The sequence below is a fragment of the Xenopus laevis genome, chromosome 1L (assembly GCF_017654675.1).
Source record: "Xenopus laevis strain J_2021 chromosome 1L, Xenopus_laevis_v10.1, whole genome shotgun sequence".
NCBI classification, from domain to species: Eukaryota; Metazoa; Chordata; class Amphibia; order Anura; family Pipidae; genus Xenopus; species Xenopus laevis.
In genome coordinates this window covers 218,130,624-218,145,857 of record NC_054371.1, presented here as the reverse complement: position 1 = coordinate 218,145,857, position 15,234 = coordinate 218,130,624, and the positions used below count along the sequence as shown (strand labels likewise).

At 38.7% G+C, this 15,234-nt stretch overlaps 1 protein-coding gene across 1 annotated transcript in view; it reads right to left on the bottom strand.

Annotated features, from left to right (window-relative positions):
- Positions 1 to 15,234, bottom strand: part of mtmr12.L (myotubularin related protein 12 L homeolog) — a 65,361-nt gene that overhangs the window by 38,245 nt on the left and 11,882 nt on the right. Inside the window, exons 2-5 of the mRNA XM_018266574.2 lie at positions 14,415 to 14,478; positions 6,511 to 6,647; positions 5,483 to 5,555; positions 1,296 to 1,432 (exon numbers count right to left, since the gene is read on the bottom strand). Coding sequence (XP_018122063.1) covers positions 1,296 to 1,432; positions 5,483 to 5,555; positions 6,511 to 6,647; positions 14,415 to 14,478 — 411 coding nt within the window. The remainder of the gene's footprint in view (positions 1 to 1,295; positions 1,433 to 5,482; positions 5,556 to 6,510; positions 6,648 to 14,414; positions 14,479 to 15,234) is intronic.

Below are 15,234 nucleotides of genomic sequence, written 5' to 3'. Positions count from 1 at the left end.
TTTTTTACCATTTTCCTAAATTAAATGTCCCAGTCTCTGGTGTTTGAGTCTGGCAGCTCAAGTAATTCAGGTGCAGATTCTAAACGGTCACAATTTTGCAACATTTAGTTGATACATTTCTAAGCAGCATCTCTGGAGTATCAGTAACTATTGTATCAAGTCTAACAGCTGCCTGTAATGAAACTTAGGGATTCTGCTCAGCAGGGACAAAGATAACAAATGTATTAACTAAATGTATCTATTTAGACCACTTTACAGGGTCAGCGACCACCCCCTTCTGCTTTAGAAGGTGAAAAATAACACTTTACATTTCAATATTAGAAAAATAGTCATTCCCCTCGTTCCCCACCCAAGAAGGGCATATTGGGGGAAGATCCACTAGTTTGGTGACCTCTCCAAATTAACAAATCTGGCACATGTATGGCCACTATAACAACGAGCCCCAGGAAAGTGATAATGTTGAGTACTTGAGGCAAAACCTAAATCCAATTGAAGGGATACTGTCATGGGAAAAAATAATTTTTTATTTAAAATGCATCAGTTAATAGTGATGCTCCAGCAGAATTCTGCACTGAAATCCATTTCTCAAAAGAGCAAACAGATTTTTCTTATATTTAATCTTGAAATCTGACATGGGGCTAGACATATTGTCAGTTTCCCAACAGCCCCCAGTCATGTGACTTGTGCTCTGATAAACTTCAGTCACTCTTTACTGCTGTACTGCAAGTTGGAGCAATATCACCCCCTCCCTTTCCCCCCAGCAGCCAAACAACAGAACAATGGGAAGGTAACCAGATAGCAGCTCCCTAACACAAGATAACAGCTGCCTGGTAGAACAACACTCAATAGTAAAATCCCACTGAGACATATTCAGTTACATTGAGTAGGAGAAACAACAGCCTGCCAGAAAGCAGTTCCATCCTAAAGTGCTGGCTCTTTCTGAAAGCACATGACCGGGCAAAATGACCTGAGATGCACCTACACACCAATATTACAACTAAAAAAATACACTTGCTGGTTCAGGAATAACATTTTATATTGTAGAGTGAATTATTTGCAGTGTAAACAGTGTAATTTAGAAATAGAAAATACATGACAGAATCCCTATAACAATGAACTTCAGCAAAGTGATAATGTTGAGTAATTTAGGGAAAACCTAAATGGAACTGAAATTAGGGATTTCTATTTTTGTTTACACTTTATTTTCCCTCTACTGCTATACGGAGTAAGCTCAGATAAATATGTGATGCCTTGTTTTGCACAGTTACAGCAGACTGTATATAGACTATATTTACCCTCTTGACTTCCTCTTCTTTAGTGTAGCTCAGGCAGAAATGAAACACACGGAAGTCTTTGCAATAGATGATGAGCCGTTCTGGGTATTTCTTCAGGCTTTGCCCAGACAGAATAACTTTCTTTTTATCATCATAAACTGAAAAAGAAAAGCAAATGCTATTATGGTTATGGGACCCATTATCCAGAATGCTCGGGACCTGGGGTTTTCCGGATAACGATCTTTCTGTAATTTGGATTTTCATACCTTAAAGGAAAACTATACCCCCACAATGAATACTTAAGCAACAGATAGTTTATATCAAATTGAATGACATATTAAAGAATCTTACCAAACTGGAATATATATTTACATAAATATTGCCCTTTTACATCTCTTGCCTTGAACCCCCATTTCGTGACTCTATCTGTGCTGCCTCAGAGATCACCTGACCAGAAATACTACAACACTAACTGTAACAGGAAGAAGTGAGGAAGCAAAAGGCAGAACTCTGTCTGTTAATTGGCTCATGTGACCTTACATGTGGATTGTATGTGTACACAGTGAATCTTACGATCTCAGGGGGTGGCTCTTATTTTTTTAAAATGGCAATTTTCTATTTATGATTACCCAATGGCACATACTACTAAAAAAGTATATTATTATGATAATGGTTCATTTACATGAATCAGGGTTTTACACATGAGCTGTTTTACTCAGTATCTTTTAATAGAGACCTACATTGTTTGGGGGGTATAGTTTTCCTTTAAAGGACATGTGAAGCCTACATTTTTTTATCATGTATAAAAGCCACATCTTTTGTACTGCAAATACCCCTCCACTTGCCAAATCCATCACATTTTCCTAAAACAAATAGCAGCTTTCACCCGGCAGCCATTTTCCCTCTGACATATCATCAGTAACATTGACATAGAACATGTGTGATATAAAGTTCATGCAATGCAGGTTTACACAGGCACAACATACTTTGATAAAAAGTTCTGCTGGGGTTGAGCAGTGTAATGGTTAAGCTGAGCTCAGGAGAGGTGGTTAGGAGAAAAAATAGGATCAGACAGCTAGAATTTCAAATAGGAATCAGCAATGCTATCTCTTTATTGGCTGTTAGACTGGAGGGTGTGTTTAGTGATCTGAGCTGAGAAGAACTGAGCATGCTCATAAGTCAACAGCCAAAGTAAATTCCTGAGGGAGGGGGCTGAGTGAGTTAGAGGATGAGAAGGATTTTTAAGTGATCAAGTGGATGCTGCAGCCTTACTGTCAACCTTTCAACATCCTGAGTGGCAAGTATCTAAAGATTTTAAAGAGGCTGTTCACTGATTACATTTTTGTGGAGAGGTTTACATGTCCTTTAAATCAGGGATGCCCAACCACCGCAATTAATGCTGGTGCACCGAATTAGACGCCGGCGCAACCAAATTGAATGGACAGTTGCTGCTGGCCCCACGAACACCCCCCCTCTTGCAATTTTTTTTTTCTTTACACCGGTCCCTGGGCCAAAAAAGGTTGGGGGCCACTGCTTTAAATCTACTAGAAGATCATATAACATCAACTAAACCAAATAGGCTGGTTTTGCTACTGTTTTATTAGTACAGAGAAAAAGGAAATCATTTTTACAAATTTGGATTATTTCATTATAATACACAAAAGCCATGAATATCCTGTAAATTATATCCTTATAAACGGTGAGTAGTGATGTCATCAGCTATAAACGGTGAGTAGTGATGTCATTTCTGTCACATGACTTACTAAAATTTGTGTATTATAATAAATAAAGTACCCCCCAGTTGTAAAATATGAGGATATTAGAAGTTACCTCGGAGTTCCATGACCTGTATAAAAACACTCGGCCTTCGGCCTCGTGTTTTTATATGGTCATGAAACTCCTCGGTAACTTATAATATCCTTATATTTTACAAGAGGGGGTACTTTATTCACTATATAATGGAGTCTATGGGAGACGGTCATTCCGTAATTCAGAGCTTTCTGGATAAGGGGTTTCTGGATAATGAATCCCATACCTGTACTTTATTCATAAAACTAGGGATGCACCGAATCCAAGATTCAGTTTGGGATTCGGCCTTTTTCAGCAGGATTCGGTCGAACCTTTCTGCTCAGCCGAACCGAATCTGAATCCTAGTTTGCAATGCAAATTAGGGGTGGGGAGGGAAATCCTGTGACTTTTTGTCACCCCTAATTTGCTTATGTAAATTAGGATTCGGATCGGTATTCGGCTGAATCTTTCGCGAAAATAGTGGATTTGTTGCATCCCTACAATAAAGCACCAACATATTAGGTATAGTTTTACAAAGAACCGTTTCCCAGTGGAGCAGGCAGTGCTCTATTGAAGGGGCTACCCCCAGGTCGGAGCACAGAGGCTTTTGGAGCCCTGGCTCAGAGATTGCTTTCGCCACTACAGCTTATCTTTCCGCAGCCGATTTGCTCACAGCTTAATTATTAACATCAGTGTGGACGCATAATAAAAATTGCAATTGGCAGTTATTCTGCTTCCAGTGTGTGATTCCCAAACTTGTATATACACTGTTAATATAAGCAGGAGGCCAGGGACGGAGCCTCCAGGGAACCACCACTATCAACTACTAAAGGGGCTATTGTGTGCAATGCTGGTGTTGGGTTAATAATTAACATCTGATTATGTTATTACTGATATTGTTTAATGAAATGTGAGATTCGAGGCAAGGACAGAAGAAGAAAAACAATGCAGATGACCTTGAAGGGTTTTCAATGTAGAAAGTGCAAGTTGCATTACTACATTAAGCTTTTTGCTGTTCTTGCAACAATACGTTTGAAGCATTTGTGAAGTTTATGATATTTTAAATTGCAAGTGATGCTTTGTAGGGATCAACTCGTCACATAATAACCTCATTACGTTTGAATGGACAGTGATAAGTCAAATACAGACGAATATCAGGATGGAGACGTATTGGAGTGCAGCATGTTTTATATGCCTTTAATATATCTTTTCACACACACACATAGGGGCAGATTTATCAAGGGTCGAATTTCGAGTTTATGAGAGTTTCTAAAAACTCCCATCAACTCCAAATTCGAAAAAAATGACCAATCGAGATTTATTAAAAACATGAATCGAATTTTGTAAAAACGGGTGAATAGGATCGAGCTGCAAATTTGAATCCCCCCTCCCCTTCCCGGCTCCCTCCCGGCCCTTCCCTTCAATTAGAATTTTTTTTTCAAAAGTCCACCAAACGACTCCAAATTGATTGTAGGAGGTCCCCCATAGCCTAAAACACAAATTCGGCATGTTTTAGATGGCAAATAGTTGAATTCTAATTCTTAAAGGGACAGTATATGATAAATTTCAAAATTACCTACTTGAATTACACTAAAATAAACTGGAAATTCAAATTTAGAAATTCTAATTTTCAATTCGACCCTTGATAAATCTGCCCCATAGCTATATGCATTGCAGCATAAAAGTACAGGTATAAGACCTGTTAACCAGAATGCTCAGCACCTGGGGTTTTCCGGATAAGGGATCTTTCCGTAATTTGGATCTTCATACCTTAAGTCTACTAGAAAATCATGTAAACATTAAATAAACCCAATAGGCTGGTTTTGCTTCCAATAAGGATTAATTATATCTTAGCTGGGATCAAGTACAAGCTATTGTTTTATTGAGAAAAAAAATTTGGATTATTTGGATAAAATGGAGTCTATGGGAGACGGCCTTTCTGTAATTCAGAGCTTTCTGGATAACAGGTTTCTGGATAACGGATCCTATACCTGTAGCTTGCATGGAGCACAACTAAAGTTTGCAGTACTAGCACCATAAATTCTCAAATGAAGGATTAACTTCTAGTTCAGGTTCAGGCCCCACTTTGAGGTTGAATATTTGTTTGGGACTCCATCCTAGCTTATAACAAGCCATGAATACATTGCCACTCAAAAAAATCTAGGACAGTGAGGTTTCACATAAACCCCTGCTGACTGACCCTCGGGCTGGGCTTCAACAATATCTAAGAGAACAAATAGGTGTTCTCCCGAAATCTCTTTGGTCTTCAGCCTGGGTCCCCAAGGGGATGAGCTCCACAGTTTGGGAACTAGTCCAAGACTAACACTACGCCGTTCCAAAGGTCGATTTAAAACGCATCACTGGTAAGGAGAGGCAGGTAGTACTGTATATCCACCAATGATGTTCTTTGTGTGTCCTACCTCCATATAATTGGTCCACACACTGGAGTGTTATGTCATTTTCACCAAATATCTTGTTCTTGAATTCTGGAATCTGTAAGACAATAGAGATAATGAAATCAGACCCTGAAGCCTGGCCATTTTCCAAGGGTTTTACTAACAGCACTAAATACATTGATAAAGCAGCTGTGAATGCCACATCATTTTTATTGTCCAAGTTCCTTTACTGGACTAAGCAACCCACAATACTCTAAACATTTGCTGTCAAGCTGAATGAATACCTATGGCAACACAGCTTTATGTTACCTCTCTGTACAGGTTACGAGCAAACTAACAGGCTGTTCCATGCGGTACCTTTTCTGGATTAGGCCCTTATTCTCTATGAACAACACTGGCACGAAGGGTAATTTTATAGCAGCTGGAAAAGTAAAATACTGGCTAGGAGGTAATCTGAGCTGCATTCCTGCAGAATCTTAGCACAAAGGAATAAGTAATCAATCATGTCTCTGTACAGGGTAAACAAAAGCTTGTTTGGCGATGTCGCCAAATGAGCGGATCTCTCCCCGATATGCCCACATTGAAGTGGGCGATATCGGGCTGATCCGATCGTGGGCCCTAGGGATCAGGGCAGAGGCCAAGCGGTTGGATTGTGGGACCACATCAACGAGAAGATGCGGCCGTGATTCAACAGGATTTTCTAACCTGCCCGATCGGCATCTGGCCAATTTTCGGCCAGATATCGATCGGGAAAGCCCGTCGGGGGGCTCTACACACTGGCCGATAAGCTGCCAACTTGGTCTGTCGGCAACTTTTATCGGCCTGTGTATGGGGGCCTTTAGGTTTTTGGCACAGGATGTAGTATGTCTGTTGTGGCCCGAAGACAGAGGCCGATTAAATTCCCACTGTCTCTGCCCCTGCTAGTAAATGTAGGTACCATTGCTAGGACATGGGCAAAATGCTCAAGCTATGAGTAAACCCCATTAGACAACTCTCTGTTTCAGGCCGAGATGCGGCCCAAGTTATATGATGGTGATTGTGCTGCTACGTACGTTATCATCTGGGGGTTCATCTCCAAGAAATGTGACCCTGAAGTTGGTACAGATGAGCCTTCCATAGACTCCTCTCTGTGATCCCTCGTCCTGCGTGCATTTCAGCACCGTGTTGGCTTCACACAACAGAAATTCTCCTAGACAGCAAAAAAGAATTGCACTTTATTCTGTAGTCAGTAAGGACCCAAAGGTAAACTCAAGCTATCAGTTACATGGAAAAGGCATTCAGTGATGTGCTAGTCCTTAACTCATAGATTTGGTACAACGTTGATCCCCAGCCATTGGCTCATGAGTAACATGTTGCTCTCTAACCCCTTGAATGTTGCTCTCAGTGACCTCAAAGCAGGTGATTATTTTTGAATTCCCGGCTTAAAGGCAACTTTAGTTGCATAAAAACCCTGTGTACTGCCAAACAGATCCACCTGTTGGCCACCAGTACACTTACAATAGCCCATATTTGGCACCCCAGGAACTTTTTGCATGCTTATGTTGCTCGCCAAACTTTTTTAAAATTTGAATGTGGCTCATGCGGGTTAAAAAGGTTGGGGACCCCTGAAACAAAGCAATAAGGTGGCAGAGCAGACAGTAACATATTGGTGGATGGATAGCAAAATGGCAGTCGGTGTTGAGTAAATAAAGTAAAGTATCTATGCAAATAATGTGTATCTGACTTTATCCAATAAAAAATTCAAGTTACAAAAAAAAAAAAAAAAAAAAAATAAAGTAAAGTAGACAAACCTTATTCTGCTCATTTTTATTTTCAGAGGCCAGGAATGTAATACATTGCTTTGTGCTTTGGCATGGGAGTGTCAAGGATGCTTACGATGGAGTAGGCAGATAAGCATCAGGTGAGGTTTAAAGTGCTTAAAGGAGAACTAAAGCCTAAATAAAGAAGTAGCTAGAAATGTTGTACATTATGTTTTGAGCTTCTGTACCAGCAAAAGGCAACCACAGCCCTTTAGCAGTAAAGATCTGTGTCTCCAAAGATGCCCCAGTAGCTCCCCATCTTCTTTTCTGCTGATTCACTGCACATGCTCTGTGCTGCTGTCACTTACTGAGCTTAGGGACCCACTCACAATATACAGTACACATAGAATAGAAATGTCACAATATAAGGCTGATTAGTAATTAATACAGATAATTACTACATGGCAGCACAGAAACCAGTGCAATTAGCATCAGAATTTAATAATCAGCAAACCTGTAGCATCAGCTTATATTACAGCCAGGGAAGCTCATTTTCTGCTGGATAATTAGTGACGAGCCCTAAGCTTAGCTTCTCAACAGCCAATCAGAGCCCACTGAGCATGTGAGTGTCACAGACACTTTCCAAGATGGTGACCCCTTGTGACAAGTTTGAAGTCCTGGATCATTGCTGCTATTGACAAGCTGAAACTTTAGGCAGGTGCAATAAGTTCAGTATATAAAATACGGCATTTTTAGCCATATTAATTTTTAGGGTTTAGTGATCCCTTAAATGTAAATTCTCAGTCTCAAGTAACAACCAAACAAATGATTTAGGAATAGCTGTAAATAGTAAACTTGGCAGCACTCAATGCCAGAGAGAGGTTGCAAAGGCTAACAGAATCTATAATAGGGATCCCCAACCTTTTGAACCCGTGAGCAACATTCAGAAGTAAATGGAGTTGGGGACCAACATTAGCATTAAAAATGTTCTTGGGGTGCCAAATAAGTCTTGTGATTGGCCATTTTGTAGCCCCTATGTTGATTGTCAACCTACATTAAGGCTCTCTTTGGCAGTACACCTAGGGGCAGATTTATCAAGGGTCGAAGTGAATTAGAGGGAATTTTCGAAGTAAAAAAATTCGAAATACGAAGTCATTTTTTGGATACTTCGACCATCGAATAGGATACTACGACTTCTATTCGAAGTAAAATAGTTTGAATATTCGACCATTCGATAATCGAAGTACTGTCTCTTTAAAAAAAACTTTGACTTCAATACTTCGCCATATTAAACCTGCCGAAGTGCTATGTTAGCCTTCTACAGCATTTTTCTAAGTATTTTGAAGTCGAAGTAAAATTGTACGATGAAATCATTAGATTCGAAGGATTTAATCGTTCCATCAAACGTTTTTCGACCACAGAATACCCAAATTCGATGAAAAAAGTTTGAATTAAATATTCAAAGTATTTAAAGTATTTTTTACTTTGAAATTCGACCCTTGATAAATCTGCCCTCTAGTTTATATAACCAAAACGTACCTCCAAGTCTGGAATTCAAAAATAAGCACCTGCTTTGAGTCCACTGGGAGCAACATCCAAGGGGTTAGAGTAACATGTTGCTCACGAGCTACTGGTTGGGGATCACTGATCTATAACATGAGCTTTTCATTGAAGTGATGCAATAATTCCAAAGAAACTTAAAACTAGTTTTCTACGCCAAGGCAAAACCTACCACCCATGATCACCTGTGCCACTGGCACTGTTAAATACAATAAGCGAATATAATTACCTAATTTCCCCAGAGTCTCTCCTGATAGTCGAAGCCCGGTGTTGGCTGGAGGGGTCGGCACCTCTCCCAATTGTATCTATGTAGAAAATTAGCCGAACAACACAAGCTAGTATAGCGGGGATCTCCCCTGCAAGTTTATTAGGTCAAGTGATGTAGATTACATCACTTGACCTAATAAACTTGCAGGGGAGATCCCCGCTATACTAGCTTGTGTTGTTCGGCTAATTTTCTACACTGTTAAATACAATGGCATCTGCCTATTAGTGTGACACATTGTGGATTTTGGCCTGACCATGTTGAATTCTGAGGAGGCCAAAGATGAACAGGGCATATGACTACTAGGATTTGACCAGAGATAGACTGTTTGGACTCCATATATCCCTCCCTCTCACCTAACATGTACAGGCAAGAGGGACTGTTCTAGCCCAAAAGTAACTCCCTTGATGCAGATCTCTTGTGCCTAATTGCACTGCCTGGTAATCCAAACCTTCTTATTTAGACAGAAGCTATGTTATAAATGCAGGACAAATCCTTGTTCTCAAATGTTCTTCACCCCAGTTCTGCCTACAGGGAATTTGAGAAGGTTTAAAGCCAAAGTCTGAAACAGGATTCTTGTTTCACACCCTACTCTCCTATGAAATTAAATGTATACGTCCTCACTGGATGACATGAGGCCCCTCCATACTCTCCAAATGGGTAGAAATGTTTAAAGAATAAGTAAACCTTAAAAATAAGTGAATGTAAAATTAATGAGTGAGATATTCTAAGCACTTTTGCATTGTACAGTCATTATTTTTTTGTTTAAATTCCAAGATATTAAAGGATACATTCACAATTTTACATTCACTTGGTTTTAATGTTTACATATCCTTTAAACTCATTAATACCACTCTTGCAACTAGTATATATGAAAAGGGGGTCCCCACAAACATATTGTAATGCTTGGAGTAATTGGATAGAGGCCAGCTCTACAGAGATCAACAGCTGTATCACCTAAATGAAGCTTACAGTGAGAAGTAAAATCATCCATTGCCCCTTTCTACTCATTTTGTGCCATGCTAGTACAGTTATGGGACCTGTTATTAAGAATCCTCAGGACCTGGGGTTTTCTAGATAAGGGTCTTTCTGTAATTTGGATCTCCTACTAAAATAAATCATTTAAACATCAAATAAACCCATTCGATTGTTTTGCCTCCAATAAGGATTAATAAGATCTTTGCTGTGATCAAGTACAAGGTACTGTTTTATAATTATAGAGAAGGAAATCGCTTTTGAAAATTAGAATTATTTTCTTAAAATTGAGTCTATGGGAGATGGCCTTCTCATAAGTTGGGTAATGGGTTGCCAGATAAGGGATCCCAAAGCTGTACACTGTCCAATGCATACATTATTAAAGAGGCATAAAAGAAAGGTCTGTATGGCTAGCTTTAATGTAATGCAACGTATAGGATACGTTTTACGGAAACCCATTATCCAGAAAGCTCCGAATTAGGGAAAGCCATCTCCCATAGACTCCTTTTTATCAATATAATCCAAGTTTTTAAAAATGATTTCCTTTTTCTCTGTACTAAAAACAGTAACTTGTACTTGATCCCAACTAAGATACAATTAATCCTATTTGGAAGCAAAACCTGCCTATTGGCTTTATTTAAAGTGGACCCGTCACCCAGACATAAAAATCTGTATAATAAAAGTCCTTTTCAAATTAAATATGAAATCCAATTTCTTTTTTTTATTAAAGCGTTCATAGCTGTTGTAAACTCATTTAAAAATATCAGCTGTCAATCAAATATTGCCTGCCCCTCCTCTATGCCTAGGCATAGAGGCGGGTCAAGCAATTACTTTCACTTTCCATTAGGCACTTTCTAGGTGTCACTGCTCTCCCTACATTCCCCCAGTTCTCTTAACCATTTAATTGTATGGGGATGGACATCAGGTCCCACATTCTGGTGCACAAACAAGATTCTGAGATGATGCAAGGCTTGTCTTAATAACAGTGTCCACAAAATGGCTCCTGCCTGCTTGTTATAATTATGAATTCCCAGACTGAAGGAAACAAGATTCAAATAATTTATACAGTGTAATTAAAGGTAATTTTGCTTGACTAACATGATAAAATAGGATTTGAAATAATTTTTTTGGGTGACGGGTCCACTTTAATGTTTCCATTATTTTCTAGTAGATTTAAGGAATGAAGATCCAAATTACAGTTATCCAGAAACCCCCAGGACCCGAGCATTCTGGATAACAGGTCCCATGCCTATATATGATGTTTTTTTCATAACAACTTTCTCCTGTCTTACTTCGAAGAGTTAAAGATCTTCAGTGAGTTTCTTCTTGTGATTTGTTGTATAGAAAGGCAACAAAGAACTTGAGATTTCCACTACAAGTTCATCATTATCTTGTATTGCACGTGTAATCTTGGCTACAAATCTCAAAATAATATTGTGTATATAGTAGGGATGCACCGAATACAAGATTTGGTTCGGGATTCGGCCTTTTTCAGCAGGATTCGGATTAGGCCGAATCCCTCTGTCCGGCCGAATCGAATCCTAATTTGCATATGCAAAGTAGGGACAGGGAGGGAAATCACGTGACTTTTTGTCAGAAAACAAGAAAGTAAAAAATGTTTTCCCCTTCCCACCTCTAATTTGCATATGCAAATTAGGGTTCGGATTCGGCCGAATCCAAAATAGTGGATACGGGGGTTCGGCCGAATCCAAAATAGTGGATTCGGTGCATCCCTAGTATATAGTATGACATAAGCTGATAATATGGTATCCTATAAATGCCTGGGTGTGATATATGCTTGTGTAATAGGGGAACACCTTGATCTTACGTAGTCTTTATAGATTTCTGCATTCAGCTCACTGGGATTCGTTTGCTTTTTATTGAAATGTGTATATAATTTATGGGCAAATAAAAACTGCCATAAATTGTTCTGAGCACTGGCAGGTCGGAAAAGAGAAAAAGTGGCCCTGGCCTGACAAAGCATTGGATAAATATTGTGCTAAGTAATTTCCTTCCTTCCTTCTAAAACACATGATATCACTGGAAAAGCAGCAGCAATCACTTCCTATGCCGGAAGCAGCCAAAAAAGCATCCAGCAGTGTAACCATTGTAAAGTGCACAGCATTTAAGGTCTAGAGGGAAACTACAGAAGATATGAGATGAGCTACAATGAAAATCTGAATATCAAACAGCATTTCATTTATAAATCAAAGATGTGCTTTAATAAAGGGAATTCTCCCATGTACTGTTTAAAACAGAACTAAAGCCTCATCTATATCTTTCCCCAGTGTTGTAATGGTTACTGATGCCCGGCCTGGTCCATTCAATTAGGGGGTTATTTATCAAAGTCCGAATTAATCTAAATATTTTCTGCTACAAACTCCGATCAAATCCGCTCAGGTTTTTTTCGCTTATTTATCATTACATTTTCCCGACAATTTGATTTGTGTTAAAAAATCTGATTTTTTTCATCCGAAGTTTTTTTTGGAATTTTCACCCGAAAACTTTGGGGTATTGCATGAAACCCGAAAAATCGTTGGGACTTTTCCCATTTTCAGATTCGGACATTTCCATCCTCTGGGTTTAATACATTCCGAAAAATTTGTGATTTTTTTTAAAAGTCTGATGATATAAAAGAAAATCACGATTTTTTTTTTGTGATTTTTGCATTCCGAGTTTAGTAAATAACCCCCTTAGTGTTCATGAATACACAAGACTACAAACTTGTCTGCTGCCTTCTCATTAAAGGAGAAGGAAAGCTACCGAGGGAATTTATTGCAAATAGATTAACCACAATAGCACTAGCTAGAATTCTATATTATAATGCTTTACCATGCACAAGTTAAAAGCTCTAGAAGCTCTCTCTTTGTTTAGGATAGCAGCTGCCATATTTGCTTGGTGTGACATCACTTCCTGCTTGAATCTCTCCCTGCTCACTCATAGCGCTAGGGCTCAGATTAAAGCAGGGAGGGGAGGAGGGAGAGGAGCAAACTGAGCATGCTCAAGCCCTAGCGGTTTAAGCTGAAAACAGGAAGTCTGATACAGAAGCCCATGAGTACACAATAGAAGGAAAGAAATGTGGTGTTTCTTTTGACAGAGGACTCAGAGCAGCATTACTTTGAGGGTTTACTGGTGTATTTATATAGACCTTTCTGATAAAGCTTATTTAGTTTTAACCTTTCCTTCTCCTTTAAACATCAACATTTCTACAAGTATTAAATTTACCATTGGGCAATTATTTTAAAAAAAATCAAAACCCACCCCACCACCATATTATATATATGGGCACCATATTTCCAAATTCTACGCTTCCCCCTTGCTTCCATTGAACATGGGTCAATTGGAGACCAGTGCAGGAAAAGTAGCTGTGCTATTAGAAAAAAGAACATAAGAGTTTCTGGTTGCAGGAATCAAGTTTACAGGCACAAACCCGTGCTATGCGTCTGTAAGGGGCAGATATATCAAAGGTCAATGTGAATTTTCGAATTAAAAAAAATCGTATATCAAGCTATTTTTGTGTACATCGACTAGGGAATAGTCCAAATTAGATTCAAATTTGAAAAAAAATATCATGTACTGTCTCTTTAAAAATTCGACTTTGACCATTCACCAACAAAAACCTGCTGAAATGCTGTTTTAGCCTATAAAGGAACTTCTAGAACCTATTCAGAGTCAATTGGTGGACTTTGAAAAATCAAAGTTTTTTTGGGAAAAACTTTGAATCAAATTCAATTGAATGCGATATTAATTTGATTTGTAAGAATTGAATTCGGCCAAATACGGATCTATTCGATTGAAAACTGACCTATTCGGCCAAAGAAAATTTCAACTTAATTTCGGTTGGTCTTTTTTGAATTCGAATTTTTCAAACTCGAAATTCAACCCTTGATAAATCGGCCCCTAATCGTATAGCCTTTTTCCACATTTCGATACAATTTTCTGGCTTTCTTTCTTTAAATAGAATAGCAGAATAAAAGAAAATATAATACTTAGCACTTTACATATACAAATAATATATACAAATATACGTTACATTTTTTAGTGCTTTTAGCGTTATTTGTAGAAGTTATTGCAATTGAATGCAGTTTCTGTGTAGCACTTTCTATTCTCTGCGCAACTGGTTCTGAGTCTTGAAACAACATTGCAGAAACCAATTGATTAGCTGCCTATTAGGCAGGCGAGGAATCGTGGGAACTGGATTCTTGGCTGCAGAAATGGTGGTTTCTGCTTAGCTGTTTCAAGAGTTAGAACCAGCAGTACAGGAAGGTGACAAATACCGCTTTCAATTGCAATTACATTTAGTGCACGCACACTGCATAAAGTAATTAGAAATGGACAGCGAGCCAGGAAATGTAATATGCAGCACCATTCTTATGTAGGGTGGTATGTGTATATTTTGTCTCCAGAGGAAAAATACCTGGTAACAATGGAACATGGTCCGCCTTCTCTGCGGAGGACTCCTTTTCCTTTATGTCTATTTCCTGTAATGGCACAAAAGGAAGAATTAAATTACAATGAGTTTGCTGCTGCTGGGTCTCTAACTCATATGAAACAAGAAATGCTCACACAGAAGATAAATAAGCTTATTAAATAGAAATGTTGCAGTATCACTTTTATATAAAGGTATGGCAACGATTATCCAGAATGCTCGGGACCTGGGGTTTTTCGGATAACAGTTCTTTCTGTAATTTCGTTCTTCATACTTTAAGTCTTTTAGAAAATCACGTAAACATAAAATAAACCCAACAGGCTGGTTTTGCTTCCAATAAGGATTAAATATACAGTCATACGAACATCTCATGATTGTACACACCTGCCTATGAAGTTCAAGGCTTAATGAGCTAGTCCAACCGATTTGGTGTTGCCAGTAATCAGTATTGAGCAGTTACAAGCATTCATATTAGCCAAATTACAAGGGCACCCATATTTTTGCACAGCCAGTTTTTCACATTTGATTTAATTCCATACAACTGAATACTGCTTCACTAAAAAATCTTTGTTCAGAAAACACCCCAGTACTGGGAAATGAAAGACATACCACTGTTATCTTTTTTGTTGAAAGTGGAGTAAATTATTATGCAGGCTGAGAGGGGTTCCCAAACTTTTTCATATATACTGTATCTTAGTTGGGATCAAGTACAAGCTACAGTTTTCTTTGTACAAAAAGGAAATCATTTTTAAATATTTGGATTATTTGGATATAATGGAGTCTGTGGGAGACAGCCTTACTGTAATTC